This window comes from Kryptolebias marmoratus, linkage group LG15 (assembly GCF_001649575.2).
Source record: "Kryptolebias marmoratus isolate JLee-2015 linkage group LG15, ASM164957v2, whole genome shotgun sequence".
Classification (NCBI taxonomy): Eukaryota; Metazoa; Chordata; class Actinopteri; order Cyprinodontiformes; family Rivulidae; genus Kryptolebias; species Kryptolebias marmoratus.
Genome location: NC_051444.1, coordinates 34,750,583 through 34,766,109, shown reverse-complemented (window position 1 = coordinate 34,766,109; position 15,527 = coordinate 34,750,583). Strand labels below are relative to the sequence as shown.

Genomic DNA, 15,527 nt, shown 5'->3' with positions numbered 1-15,527 from the left:
TTCTTCTCTTACCGTTGATTTTCGGGACACCAAAGTGCTCCTTGATTTGGATTTGGGCATTCCGGCTCACTTTTATGTTTATTTTACATCCCGCATTTGTAGGTAATTTCTGCTTTTTTAAAAAATTGTCGGGGAGCCACCTGGTTAAGCTGTCGCCATCTTGCTTGCTCACCCGGAAGTCCCAGTTTGGCTACTTTTGAACTCAATCTAAAACTCAGATGTCCCATTTGACTTTGGCAGATTTCAGACAATCAAGACTCTCTGGATATGGACCCTCAGGAGCACTCATTCACTCGCACCATCGATGAGGAAGCAGAGCTGGAAGAGAGAGCTGATCGTGAGAGAGAAGATGGTCACCAGGAGCAAGATGATGAAGAGGAAGACCGAGAACACGAAGTAATGACGGCTGGAAGTAAGTACATCTGCCTGAAGGTGTGTGTACATGCTTCAGTCTGTTTTTACTGCAGGAATGATCCACACTTCATGCTTTCCCATCTCCATGAAAGATGGGTGATCATGTAATTTCCTGTCTGTTTGTGTGTTTGCTGGCTGTTAGCAAAATATCTGTTGATCCCCTGGCTGGATTTTATGGAAACCCTCAGAAATTAGGAGTGACTCAACTACTACCACAGCAGAGTTTAGCTCGGTCTTTGTAAAATGGACCGAGTTTTAGCAATTTCTTGCGGTTTGCTGAGGACAATTAGCTGTGGCAGCCATCTTGAATCAAGGTGACTAACTTTGTGATCAGCTTTTTAATTTATATATTTTTATATTTAAGATCAAAGATTAAATTTGAGTTTGATCACAAGAATTGAAATGTAACTGAATTTAATATCGTGTCAGCTGAAACACCAAAGTCAACAGACTGTTTTATTTAGCTTTATTTCCAAAGTAATTGTACTTATATTACTATTTGTCTGCTGAGAGCTTGACAAGCTGATGTTAGTCATCACTTAGCTGCTGATTAGCCTGTGAGCCTGCCGTAGCTGTAATGTATATATTCCATCTTCTAACATGCTGACTCATGGAGCTTGTTGCAAACATTAGTTTCAAAACAAAGGTACCTTGAAAAGAGAGATGGTTGGTTTTCTTCTGGTAGACAAGTCATGACTGACTGGATTATTTGCTGATAAAATGTACAACCAACAATTAAACAATGTTGTTTTTTTAACAAGCGTAGAAGTGTAGAGAAATTCCCACCTTGGATACCTCAAACTGAATGACATCTCATAGCAACAGGTAGGAGAGAAGGAGCTCTGTGAGACCAGAAAAAGGGGGAACGAAAAAGCAAAAAGAAAAACTTTCTCTCAGGCATTTTATTAAAAGGCATTTAAACCAAAGGGACGGTATGATTAAAAAATATTGTGGTTTTAACACTTTAGTGTAACTTGAAACTGGTAATTGGCCCATGCCTGACTGAAAATTTCATTAAAATCTGTACAGTGGTTCATGAGATATTTAGATCCCACAACAGACAAACAAGCATTCACACATAAATCCAGGCAGTTCCATGCTCAGCCGCCTGTCATGGTGGCAGGTATTAATAAAAGGCTTTTAGCATGCCACCTGAAACTGAAGTAAAGCTGTGGGATCTCTTGCAGCCCTTCTGTGACACTTGAAGATAAGAACTTGGACATTTGTGTTTCAGTTCCCTTTTGATCAATTAACTCAGTACAACACATTCTGTATGGTAAATGGGAACATAATCTGCATATAACTACTGTTCCCTAAAGGAGAGAAACCCGGTGCACCACATGGCTGCCCCCATGCACAGCAGGGCTTGTTGAATTTATGGTAATGCTGGATATAGTGCAGCCAGGGCTGGTTAAAGTTGTTATTGGAGTCTTCAGTCAGGACACACAGGGGAGTGGTATGTGTAGTAGCTTGTTCCTCTCCTTCAGGGAACAGTAATTATATGCACTACATTTTTCTGATGTGTTTGATTTGCTTTCCTCTGTAGTAAACCTGGCTGAGTGGCTGCTGCTTGTTCTCTAACCCTGCATCTTGTTTGTTTGTTTGTTTGTGTGTGTGCGCTCAATGCACAACACAGAAATCTTTCAATGTTTTCTCTCAGCACGTGAGGTGGCTCGGAGTCGGGACCAAGAGCGGGCTAGCAGCAGCACCGGTCTGGGCTCAGGATCAGCATCTCGAAACGGTGGTGGAGGAGGAGGAGAGGAGGAGCCCGTTCTGTCTCAGGAAGGGAGACGGGGCAGCTCAGGTCCCACAGAGGGTCAAGATCTGTACACAGCAGCCTGCAACTCTGTCATCCACCGCTGTGCCCTGCTGCTGCTGGGAGTCAGCCCGGTGCTGTGTGAGATGACCAAACAGTACCAGGAGGACAGCTCAGCTCAGTCAGCAGCAGGAACACAGGAGGGTCTGAGCTTCATGACCAGGTCAGAGACAAGAATCCAGCATGCTTCTATCAGCAGCAGGTTCTGCCTGATACCAGGGCTGGTGATTGGTTACTGCAGCCCCAGTGCTGTTCAACAATAAGCAGCATTATCTCTTTGATCACTGGGATCAAGTGGAAAAAGATGCTTCATAGATACAAATCCTAAAACATGATGTCTTTGAATCTGGTTCCTAATTCTTCTCCAAACCTGAGCCTGAGGCAGGTATTTTATACATTTTGACTGAGAGATCACACGTTTCAACATGGATGATTTAATATACTAAATGTCCTGCTTTTAATTTAGGGCTGTGTGCATCTGAGAAGTGCATGGGTGAAAAGGGACAATAGTTTTGTATCTTATTAGTACTAAATGTCATCCAACGGGTACAAAGCAATAATTACTCTGCATGAAATAAGAACTGCTGCGTATGAAGGGGGAGAAGGGGGTGGGATTTCATTAAACACGAAGGTTTCAATCTAAACACAGAGCCCTGTGGAACTTGGTGGCAAATTCTGGTTTTTATATTAATGCAAAAACTTAAACAAAAGGCCCCTTATATTTTCAAATTTCTGGTTCAGCCACACTTAGTTACCTTTATTTGTTGTGTGAGCTGAACTTAAATTATGGACTGATCTTTGAGAAGTTACAGTATAACACGTCTCATCTGTGGGAATTTCACCTAACGCAGTGTGAATATCAGTGTTGAGTTTATGTGTCTTCATGAAGAACTTGAGGAGAATCTGTTGAGGTGCAGGTATTTTATCCAACAGCTTCTCTCAGTTTGTATTTAGGTCTCATTAAGAATTGTTCTGTCTGCTTTAAGTGTTGTCATATTGATGAGAGGGCTGGTTGGGTGTGTTGTGTGTTCTTTGTGTTTCTAGGAGTGAAAGTCTGAGTGCAGAGAGCCGCTCGGTGCAGAGCAGCCCAAGTTACCGACTGATGAAGTCCAGGAGCGAGTCTGATCTTTCTCAACCTGAGTCAGACGAAGAGAGCTATAACCTGGTAAACCAAACACATGCTCTATCCTCCAACAACTCTTTTCAGTTTGTAATGGTTTGGGATTTAAAAGCTGCGTCTTCCTTTGGTCTCTGTTTCAGAGTGGACGGAGAAACATTGACTTGGACTTGGCATTCTCTCAGAAGAAGAGAGGTAATCATTGTACAGAAACAGTTAGGATAACACAGCCGATCCGAGATGGTCGTCATCGTTCATGTGTTACTTTTGTCTCTCTGTCCCTTTATTCCTCTGTGGAAAGTTTATTTGCTTCTTTTGGGGCAGTTAAGCCCCAAACACAAGAGGAACTCCAAGCAAGTAAACGATGGCATGTTTCTTCCTTCGTATGTTCATATCTCTGCCCCACCCCCCATTCATCTCTCAAGACAGCACCCTTTAGGTTAAGCTTTTAATAAAATGTGTTGAATCGCAAAAACAAACTACAAAGATTCCGTCAGCCCTCATTATTTCACTTTTACTTCCAATAAATGAATTCAGAAAACCTGAGTAAAGGGTTGCTACATGGTCTTGGAAAATACAGAAAAGTCTGGAATTTGGCTTTAGTATTTTACACTTCAAGGTAAGTATGGAACAAATGAAACAGACAATCATTTATGTTCTCAGACTTTATTACTCAATGCATTTTATAAAATCCATATTATAAACATGGCTCAAACAAGCAGAGTATTTCCCACATTAGTTGTATAACAAAGATGGCCACAGTCAAGTTTACCTCATCAAGCCTTGAGTTGAATGTTTTAGCCTGTTTTTGAATTACTGTTTAAGAACTGTTAATGCATGCAGATTTAAACAGCATTACATGTTTGACACTTTGCTGTGCTTTAATGGGGTGAATAAATTGAATTATTAATTAATTAAATTAATTTCCTTGCATGTTAATGTTGACTTGTTGAAAAACAATAAGAAAAAAAAGACAGATGGGATATTGGGGATATCCTGCTGTTAGAAATATGGTGTACCTGAGAACTTCAGCTGAGAGGATGAAAGAGGCATCGGGGGGTTCGGTGTCTTGCCCAAGGACACTTTGATGTGTCATCTCACTTGGAACCTCCAACTGTCTCATTGGAGGATGACTGCTCTGACCACTGAGTTACAGTAAATAACTCGGAGCCAGCTTCCTCTGACTGATCACTTTCTTTTTCAGAGGAGCAATTTTATCAAGTCATTTTTTTAATTGAAATTGGAATATTTATAAAAACATGATCATCTAAGTTGCTACTTTCTGTTGTATTCTGCAAGACAGGAGAATAATATTGGAAGAGCTTCTTTAAATTTGGCTACAGCTTTCTCTGACAAACATCTATTACAATGAAATTTACTCTCAGTGGCTGTGTAATCAGTCAGTGTAAACTCAGAGGTTATTAAAAATGGTCAAACAGAACAGGATTGTGAGGATGTATTATTAAGTGCTTACTCTGAATGCCATATGTCAGAACCAGATCAAGAGAATGAGTAGGTTTGTGGACATTTTAGGTAAAACTAATTGACTACTAGATTATTAAAAGCTATCACTTTTAACTTCTAAATGAATATTAAAATCCCCCACTATTATGACTTTATTAGTATTCAATAATAAGTCAGATTAAAAAATAAAAACTGAGAATAATGGTCTGGTGGATGATATATAACAACAAGTAAAGGAGTTTTTTCTGTTTTCCATTTTGGATGAGACTGACTTAGGGTGAACGACTGACTAAAAAATAGCAGCTACTCGTCTAGCTCAGCCTGTTTTTCTAGGAACATGAAAATGTAGATAAGTAGCAGGAGTGGATTCATTTATACTGACAACATCCTCCTGTTGTAGCCAGGTTTCTGTAATACAAAATAAATCAATATGATGATCAGTTATCAAATCATTAAATAACAAAGACTTAGAGGAGAGAGATCAGATTGGGCACAGGAGTCTGACATTGTTTTTTTACAAAGTTACACACATAAGCAACAATAAAGTTAGTTACCTCCGATCGTCGGAACTGGGTGTCATTTCCACCGACATGAGTAACGATTTTACTGTAATCTTACAACATTACATCCCAATAACAGTGGTAAGCCTGGAGTTTTTAGAAAGAAAACAGGATTATCTCAAGCAGAAAAATCAGCATCAGTGAAGATTAAACCGAAGTCTCAAATGCCATCATAAAATGATATCAAACATTACCTGTTAAGGTGCCTAATATTATGGACAGATGTCTTTGTGCTTTTTTTCTTTTTACACGGGTTGAATTGCATTTCTCTTCTTCAGGTAATAATACAGTAAATATAGGCTGATTTCAGCCAATCATGATCAGGGGGGGTTCTAGGCTCTGACCCTTAGCGGTGCTTGGTCCCCAGTGGCTTTTGGTCAGAACATTAAGGTGGATTCAGACTTTGTGTAAAGTGGAAACAATCTGCTCTTGCTCATATGGATGTTTGGTGAAAATCACATAATTTTATTCCTCTAGGAGCTTCTCAACACAACGTCTGGGCAGAACTTTTTCTCCCAGGGATATGTGTCAACTATTGTGTGATTGGTCAGAACTTTGTGGTGGGCATGTTTATGTTGTCATGTTGCTTCAGCTGCTCCTCTCTGAAGCAGCCTGCTAAGGCTCTTAGGAAATACAGCTGTCTTTATAACTGTTCCAGCAAACCTTTACAGACAGTCAAATGGCCAAGAAGTCATGGAAAGAGATATCATAATTATTGTGCATTAGGGAGATTGTGCCTTGCATTGCAAAATATTTTGGAATAATATTTAATATTTTGAATAATATGAATCAAACTACTAATTGATGAAATTAATGTAAATATACTGTGAATAGAAAGCTTTCTTTTATTTCAACTAAACATTCAACTGTTTAAATCAATGACAATGCAAAAACTGTAGGCCAGTTTTAGGTAAATACAGCAAATGTAAGCTGCTGGTAAAAATCCACAGTGCACTATGTCAACACCTTGTGTAATGTTACTATAGGTAGCAGATTCATGGTGCGGTAAGACAGTTCAGTTTACAACCCTACAACCTTTAAAGATGGCAAGTTTGCCCTAATAGGTGTGTGTGTGTGTGTACAATTAAAATCTAAAGTTCTGATCTACTCATCACAGGCATGGATGACATTATAGCCTTATCTTTTAATGATTTATTCAGATCAGTTTTTCCCCCAGGGTTCAGGGATTATGCAACATACACCTTAAGTATTTTTAAAAACAAGAACTAGGTGAATAAGTTTGAACTATTTGTGGATTTGTCTGATCCACTCAAGGTTTATGGTTATGACTACTGGTCAGTCCAATGTTGAACAAAACTTGAGTATGAAATTTAACATTGGATAAATGTGTAAGAACCCATTAAATGTCACTCAGAACCTTTTTATAAGAATTCTAGGCTTTCTAGCTTGGAAGAAAAGGTAAAGAACTGAGGGCTTGAGCGGGAGTTTTGAACAGAACTGCAGGTAAACCTGTCAGCAGTAGGCGTTGGAGTCTCTGTGCTTCCAGACCGTAATAATGGCTGCATGGGAAATCAGCATTGTTTCATTGGAAGAACCAACTATTGGCTTTTTAAAATCAACTCCGTCCATCCATCAGACAGTCCTGTGCATATCCACATCTGAAAGGTTCTTCTATTCTTCCTCTTCTTCTTCAGGCATACTTCACAGCTCCCCTGACTCTCTGGCCGAGTCCTGGTTCAGGTCCAGACTCAGTCACCAGCGCAGGTACAGCTCAGCTCACTCCTATGAAGAGTCAGACCTGGACCTGAACCACTCTCTTGGAATCCACGCTCTCATTGACAACATGGTCAGCTTCATCAGTGGCGACGTGGGCCTGGCACCAGCCTTCAAGGAACCAGAGGAGGGCATGTCCACCAGCCCACAGGCTACTATCCTGGCTATGGAGCAGCAGCAGAGCAGAGCAGAGGTGAGGTGGCTGTTGTGTCCTCTCTAGACTCTGAGGTGAAAGTAAACTATGACAGTTATCCAGTTCTCCTCAGCAACAGACACAAGGCTCTTCTCCTATCTTGTACACTTGTAAACCAATTCAGAAAAGTTCTGTTAAAGCGTTTGGTCCCTGGTTCTTTGATAGCAGAGTGTGGTGTTTCACTATGGGAATCGCCTTAGCGTGACCAACTACAGAAGCTCCAATGACATCCCGTCTGTCTGTGACAGTCCGTGTCCATGGCTCCACCCACCATACAACAACACAGTCAATCTACCCCTCTCAACTCATTCTAGGCAGGTGTCTTTCTGTGCCCATGCAAGATGGGATGTGTTTGTGAAACACCTCACTCTGTTATCAAAGAACCAGGGATTACGTAAAGTAACCCAATGTTTTTTTTCTAACTTCGCTCGGTGTTTCACTATGGGAGATATGGCCAACTCCCGGATTGCACGTAGACCCTGAAGCCATTCTAAGCAGCCATTGCCATACAGGCATCAGGCAGACTCTGACATGCCAACCCCAAGTACTGTGTGCGCTAGTAAGATCAAGCCACATCCAGCCTGTAAAACCTCACAAATGTGTGTGGTGTAGCCCAGCTGGCTGCAGCACAGATGTCCTGAACTGACACACCCTGGAACAAAGCCCAAGAGGTGGCCACGATCCTGGTAGAATGGCCCCTCACTCCTTTAGGAGGCTCTGACCCTGAACACCTATATGCCAGAGATATAGCTTCCACAATCCAGTGCACTAACCTCTGCCGAGAGACAGGCTTGCCCTTATGAGAAGGGGCCCAAGACACAAAAAGATGGTCAGCTCTTCTAAAGCTGGCTGTCCTGTCCACATAAACTCTTAAAGTTCTCACTGGACATAAGCAATTAAGCTTCTCTACTTCTGATGAAGAGAATGGTGGTGGATGGAACGCCAGCAGTTCTACCATTGAACACTTGTATGATGCTTCCATCACCTTGGGCACAAAAGCCTGGTTAGGTCTCAAGCACACCCTGGAGAGTCCAGGCACCCACTGCAGACAAGTGGGACTGACAGATAACAAGTGTAACTCACTTACTCTCCTAGCTGTGGTCAAGGTTAAGATCAGTGCAGTTTTTAATGAAAGACGCCCCCCTCATGAAACGGCCTACAAAGGGGTCTTGCCCCACAGGTTAATAACCCACATGACAGGCTGAGATTGCAGCTAGATAAACCTTTATAGTTGAGGCAGCCTTACCCTTCTCCAACAAACTCTGCAGAAAGCAGAGAACGTCCCCCACCGAACACTGAAAAGGAACAGCCTGTCTCTCCTCACACCAGTCCTCAAAAACCCACCATTTATAGCTGTAAAGATAGCGAGTTGAAGAAGCCCTTGCATTCTGGATGGTGTCAATGACCTCCGGCAGGAGACCTGCTACCTTTAAATTACACCCTTCACAGGCCAGATGATCTGGGTGTGGATGATAGATCTCCCCCTGAGCTTGAGACAGAAGGTCCCTGCAAATGGGGAGGGGCCATGGATTCGCTGACAGAGCTTGGATTATCTCTGCCACCCAGGGCTTCGATGGCCAACATGGGGCCACCAAAATCAAGAACAGGCCTTGTTCCCTCACTCTGACCAGAGTGGGGATATCAGGCTGAGAGGTGGGAACGCATAGAGCAACACATTCTGCTATGAGTGCGCCAGTGCGTCCATGCCTAGTGACGCACTTGGGTCTGACAGGGAGAAAAACAGCGGGCAATGAGCGTTTTACCATGAGGCAAAGAGATCTACAGCAGCCCGTTTGTATTTCTGCAAGATCTGTCCTAACACTTGAAGGTGCAGCTTCCATTCTCCATAAAGAAGGCTTCATCCAGAATGGGCCATAACGATACTCCGTCTTTTTTTGGAATGAGAAAATAGCGTGAGTAGAAGCCCTGACAAGACTCTGATCGCCTGTTTGTCTAACAGGGATGCAGTTTCCTCCTCTAGGATGTGCATGTGTGTGGTGGGGAACTGGTGAGTGCTTGGTGACACTGACAAGGTGCTGTGGGGTGACACAGTGTTGTCTGCCCCAAGAGTTCCTCTCTCTGAACATGGGAGGGAGAGTATAACAGGATTCCTGGTGAACAGGGAACCACAGGAGAATCCAAACACTGGGCAGAGAGGTTTGCTGTCTGAAAACCCTCTCTTTTGAAGAGGAAGTTGTGGGCAACAAGCGGGGGCTAGGTTGCCCACTTGTTTTTCCCTTCCACAGGGTATACTGGACGATTTTTTACAGCAGCCACTGCAAATGAATGCTTACCCCATGGACAGTTTTATTCAGCTGGGGGGGGTGTGTGTGGCAGGTTTTCTTGGAGCCCGAGCACCACCCTGCCGCTGTCTCACTGCTGCAGCTGCAAAGCCGGACCTTGCTCCCTGTGGGGGAGCTTGGCGAGGTTTACGAGGCAAACAAAGGTTAAAAACCTCCCCTCCTGTTTTCTGAGGGTGCTTGTTTCCCTCATCTTCTGCTGTTTTTTAGTTTGACACAGAAAACTTTGAACTCCACAATGAAAAGGTTAATTTAGCTCTGTCCCATAATATGCAAATTAATCAAATCTATTCTGTTATTTAGGAAATATTTTGATGCACAGTAATGAAATCAAACTAACAGGCTATTAACTGTTTAATGGATGTCTGAACAAATCCAAACAAAGTGTGAAAAACACACTGCCCATTTCTACATTATAAACTTAATATATAATCTTATGAAGTTGAGTTGCACAGAAATATAAATGTTGTTGCAGTCAGGGATATTATTAAGAACAGAATCAATGAACAGGTTGTACTCCTGACTGACACTGTTGCAGTGGTGATCCAGCCGTGCTCAAACAGATCCTCTGACACTAAAAACTCTGACTTTTGGCTCAAGAAGCTGGAAATCTTGTTCCATAGTGACTCCCCAGGTGTGTGCACATTTCTACAGCCAGTTCATCCATCCATTTTCTTTACCCACTTCTCGTCGCGGGGAGCGGGGAGCTGGTGTCTGTCCCCAGCAGTCACTGTGCGAGAGGCGGGGGACACCCTGGACAGGTCACAAGTCCATCGCAGGGCCACATAGAGACAAACAACCATTCACACCTAGGGACAATTTTAGAGTCGTCAATTAACCTAACATGCATGTTTTTCCTGTGGGAGTAAATGTTTTTGGTACCTGGAGTAAACCCACGTGTGCACAGGGAGAACATGCAAACTCCACCCAGAAAGGCCCCAGGCCGGTAGGCGATCCTGCAACCTTCTTGCTGGGAGGCAACAGCTCTAACCACTGTGCCACTGTGCCACCCTCACAGCCAGTCAGTTCATCACAGCCACATTTAAATCTGACTGGTGTTTCCAGTGTTTCAGTGTTCCTCCTCTGCCCAGTGATCCGTTCTGATTGGATATCTTCCCAACTTGTCCCACCTTTCCACACAACAAAATTTAGATCTGGATGGATCTCATCAGTCAGACATTTTTGTCTAATTTATATATGTCAAGAAAAATGTCACTAGTCTTCATTCTTTAGGTTTTTCTTTGGTTGTTTTGTTGCTTTTGTTCAGAAAAAAGGTTGTTGATGAAAAGATAAAAAAGCACTGTTCTGATGACCATGTGGATGTGTTTTGTCTCTCCAGCTGCGGTTGGAAGCGCTCCATCAGATTGTGGTGTTGATCTCCAGTATGGAAGAGAAGGGCAGCCAGCCTGGAAACACAGACCGATCAAGCGGCACCTTCCAGTCCTCGTCCCTGCTCACCTCTGTCAGACTGCAGTTCTTGGCCGGCTGTTTTGGCCTCGGCACAGTCGGTACCGGAGGCCTGAAAAGCGAGAGTGTGCAGCTTCATCACTATCAGGTGATGACGAGGTTCTCTTTCAAACCACTCTCAGTATCTTAATGTGTGACCAGTCATAGAAGCTCCATTACCACCAAGTCTGTCACTGACAGACCCATTATGTGCTTGGCACGGGGGTGCTATCCCCCTTTATAAGCGCCCCTTTCCTGGCTTTCTTCCATGTGAAGATCAGAATAGCTCCTCAATTGTCTTAGCTTGGATTATTGTTGACTCAGCCATCAACATTAGCCCTGAACATGGGTTTCCGGCTTGTGAACCTGTTGTTACATTATTACTTAAGAAAAAAAGTGAAGTGGTGTTCTGTTTTTGCATTGTGGTAGACCTCTTTTTTTTCTTTGTTTTTTTAAGTTTCAGATCCATCATCTGGTGTTTTTGCTGCTGCTAGCTGTCAAGGTGTGTGCTAGCTAAATGGCTACTGCTTGCGCCTGTCAGGGAAAGCAGTTGGCAGTAAGGCTACAGATGCTGTGTCCCATTTTTGCCCAGCCTCTTACAGACTCACCATCTCAGGGAAAGCTCCCCATCCCCTCTGTATCGTATCCATGGGAGTAAAGCTTGCCCAGGAGGCACTGGCAGACCCCGTCTCATGTGACCACTGCAACAGATTTTACAACACCGCCTGAGGGTTTCGGCAGCTTCAGTAGTTGACCTCTGTTTCTCCAAGACTGGGGCGAAACCTGGCGATAAGTGGGGTAGTGATACAGACGCTTCAGGTGTGTTCCGGGGGAGTTTCCCTCACTGTATGGTCAGCTTCTCTACTCTGAAGACAAGAGTGGCTACAAGGATGAGGATAAGGTAGACACTAATCTCCTCACAGTGAAGGAGGAGGATGACAGTGAGGATGCCATTTTCCCTTCTGCCTAGTTGTGGCTGCGCAGCTCCATTAGTGACAGGGCTCAGCCCTCTCCGGCACTTCATGAGGTGTGAAAACAGGCCACATCCCCACTAGCCATTGAGTGACCAACAAAAGGGGAGCCATTTTTGAGGGGGCCTCGGTGATGCTCCATCATGTTCATATCAATTATCTGGAATACTGGCAGTTTTCTTCACTCTCAAATGCTTTTTTGGTCAGAATAGACAATACAACAGTGGCAGCATATATAAACCATCAGGGGAGCCCCCACTCCATGACACTGCACAGACTGGCGCACAGCCTGATAATGTAAAGCAATGCGCCCTGCTATCATTACATTCGTTGGACATCCCCTGATGTGCTGATCAGTGGAACGGATTTGCTCTTTAGGGGGAATGTACTTCATAGGGAGTGGAGACTCCACCTCAAAGATGTCCACCAGGAGTGAGAAATTTGGCTGTGCATCCATAGATCTCTTCACATTGCACAAAAATGCACAGTGCCCTCTGTTCTTTAAAATTATAAATGAGGATTCACAATTAGGAGTGGACAGATTGACACACTTTTATATGCAGTCCCACCTTTCAGCTTGATTACATCAGTTCTGAACAGAGTGAGGGAACAGCAGTTGTCAGGTATCATTATAGCTCCATGTTAGGCCATCTAGCCATGGATGGCAGAGCTGGTGAGTCTCCTTTGCGACAGTTGTGGTTGCTGCTGGTGTGCAGGGACTTGGTTGGCAGGAAGGTGGTGCTGCTCCTTAATCTTGCTATTGTGCCTAAAGTTCACTGGAGCATCTCATTCTCTACCATTTGCTGAGAGAATGAAAGGCGATTGAATTTGTTGTGTCTAGTGCTTGCCCAATTATACTTACTTAGATATAACTAAGAATTTTCATAGACATAACCAAGTTTTGGTGCACTGGGCTCCTTGCCAAAAAGAGAAGTCTCTATCCAGCCAGAGGCTTTTGTGCTGGATTGTTCAGGTGATCAGGGAGGCCTATGTGTGCCAGGGGCTACAGTCTTCGGACTGCGTAAGAGCTCATTCCACATCTACGTATGTCTATCCTTTTCATGGGTATATCGGAGCATGCAATCTGGGAATTGGCTATATGTCCCATAATGAGATACCAAGCGAGGTCTGACAGAGAATTTTTGGTTACCTCAGTTCTCTAAAATCTAAGTGAGGTATCTCACCACACTACCCTGCTTGCATCGTCAGGCCTGAAGGTGCTTCCCGTAGTGAGATACCTCACTCAGTTTTCAGAAAACTGGTGTTACCCTGGTAACAAAAAGATTCCTGCTGATGAAGCCTGACTGGCTGGAAGTTAAGTACCCTGACTTTGACTGATGTTTGCTTTGCAGGATGGGATTAAAGCTGCCAAGAGGAGCCTGCAGATGGAGATCCAGACAGCTGTTCATAAAATCTATCAGCAGCTATCAGTCACACTGGAGAGAGCGCTGCAGGCCAACAAGCACCACATAGGTAACCCTACCTGTTCCCATTACCAGTTTATTTAAAGAGCAAACCTAGGGTCACTATGTTAATGGGAAGGGTTTATTCTGATTTCAGATGAGACAGTGTGGAAAAAAAAGCATGTCTCTTTTATCTGGTCTATGTAAACCTCTGATTTTAGCTATATATATATATATATATATATATATATATAACAGTAATGTATTTAATTTTAGAAAGCAATACGCTAAATAGGTTTCACCAAACTTTTACATATTTTTTTTCTATGGACAAAAGCTGAAAACAAACAATCCAAAAATTTTTTATCTTAACTTTTGCTTCTAAAAATTTAAAGAAATGAAAAAACATATATATATATATATATATATAATGAAGTTTAGTGTTTATGGATCTCATATCTGACCAAAGTGCCGACTGAAGTATAACTGCAAAAATGTTACGTCAGCCATTTAAATGTGTAACTTGCTACGAGATTATTTCTGGTCTTTACCAGCTATCCACGGTGGAAATGTTCAGGGTCTGAGTATTAAACTGCAATTTTCTGTGGGTTAATTTGGTTTCTATTTATATGTTGTGTTAAACCTCCTGAAGCCCTCATAACTGAAGAGAGGAAGAGAAGCCCTTGTAACTTTGAGTCCATTTGACCCAAAGGCCACAGGAGGGTTAAACTGAAGGATCATTTAAGGGTTGCATGAAGGTCAACTAGAAGCACTCAGAGAGGGCAAACCTTTGCCAAAGCCACAGGCTGATATAAAAATAATGTGATCTGGATTACCACCAAAATGTAATTCATTGTTTTTTGTGACAATCTAACCATTTCCTGTAGATTTCAGTCAAATCTGTTAATTAGTTTTTAGGTGATCTTGCTAACAGACAGACAAACTAACTAATGGGCACAATTGAAAACACAAGTTCATGGCAGAGGTGACAAAAGGGTCACATGTAAGAGCACAGACAGTGTTTAACAAAGGGGTTACCTGTGACCTTGAACGTCATCCTCTTCAAAGCTTTCTAAGCTTCATCCTCACTAACCTTTCCACAGTTTCTATGACCTCTACTCTTGTTTCCCTTTCATTCTCTTCATTCATCAGGTCCTCACAGTTCTCCTTGCACCTTCCCATCACTTTCTCCTCTCTTGTTAGAACATTACTGTTTCTATCTTTAACAAACCTAACCTGCTGCACATCCTTTCCAGCCTGGTCTCTCTGTCTTACCAGTTGATACAAGTCCTTCTGTCCCTCCTTAGTGTCCAGCTTCTTGTATAACTCATCATACACCTTCTCTTTTGCCTTTGCTACCTCCCTCTTTGTCCTGTTGCATCTTCCTATATTCCTGTCTCGTCTCTTCAGTCCTCTCACTGTCCCATTTCTTCCTGGCTAACCTCTTCCTCTGGATAACTTCCAGAGGAAGATTACATTCCTTGCTAACTCCTCCTTTAGGACCATTTCTCTTCCTATCCACACCATGGTAAAACAGCTTAAACCCTGCTCCAATGCTGCGAGCCTTGCTGCCCTTCTACTTTGTCTCTTGTACACATCATACATCTACCTTCCTCCTCTGCATCATGTCAGCCAGCTCTCCACCTTTGCCTGTCATTGTCCTTCTGTTTAGAGTCTTGACTTTCCTCTTCTCCCTCTGTCTCCTGGCATGTTTCCCTCCTCGACTGTCAGTAGCACAATTTCTGCTGACACCTTGCAGCACTGGTGGTGGTTCAGTGCTAACCTAGGTCTCGACTGATTTGGTATGGTGTCATTTGAACAAACTCGCATGTGTGTAGTTGACTAAATATTTTACGCTGGATGCCCTTCCTGATACAGCCCTTGCCCTTTACCCAGGCTTGTGACCGGCACAAGAGATAAACTGGCTTCTGCTGCCTAATGGCTTGTTTGAAATTTGACAAAAATGCATCACATTAATTTGATAAGAAGAACCCTAAGAAACCTAGATAAAAAAAGTTGAATTGAAAATTATATTAATTTATTAAATGATTGATTACAGACAAGTTGATCTGAACTTCCTAAGTCTTTTTTCTGTCCTTTGTCATTTGT

General features: G+C 42.9%; 1 protein-coding gene across 5 annotated transcripts in view; it reads left to right on the top strand.

The window, feature by feature from the left end:
- The window catches only part of herc1 (HECT and RLD domain containing E3 ubiquitin protein ligase family member 1), a 133,192-nt gene that overhangs the window by 51,713 nt on the left and 65,952 nt on the right, over positions 1–15,527 (top strand). For 4 of the 5 annotated variants that reach the window (XM_037979943.1, XM_037979945.1, XM_037979944.1 and 1 more), the window contains exons 22-28: positions 241–412; positions 2,051–2,393; positions 3,275–3,395; positions 3,491–3,542; positions 7,027–7,298; positions 10,938–11,153; positions 13,368–13,488. In XM_037979943.1, coding sequence (XP_037835871.1) covers positions 241–412; positions 2,051–2,393; positions 3,275–3,395; positions 3,491–3,542; positions 7,027–7,298; positions 10,938–11,153; positions 13,368–13,488 — 1,297 coding nt within the window. The remainder of the gene's footprint in view (positions 1–240; positions 413–2,050; positions 2,394–3,274; positions 3,396–3,490; positions 3,543–7,026; positions 7,299–10,937; positions 11,154–13,367; positions 13,489–15,527) is intronic. The other variant, XM_037979946.1, reaches the window with a different exon arrangement.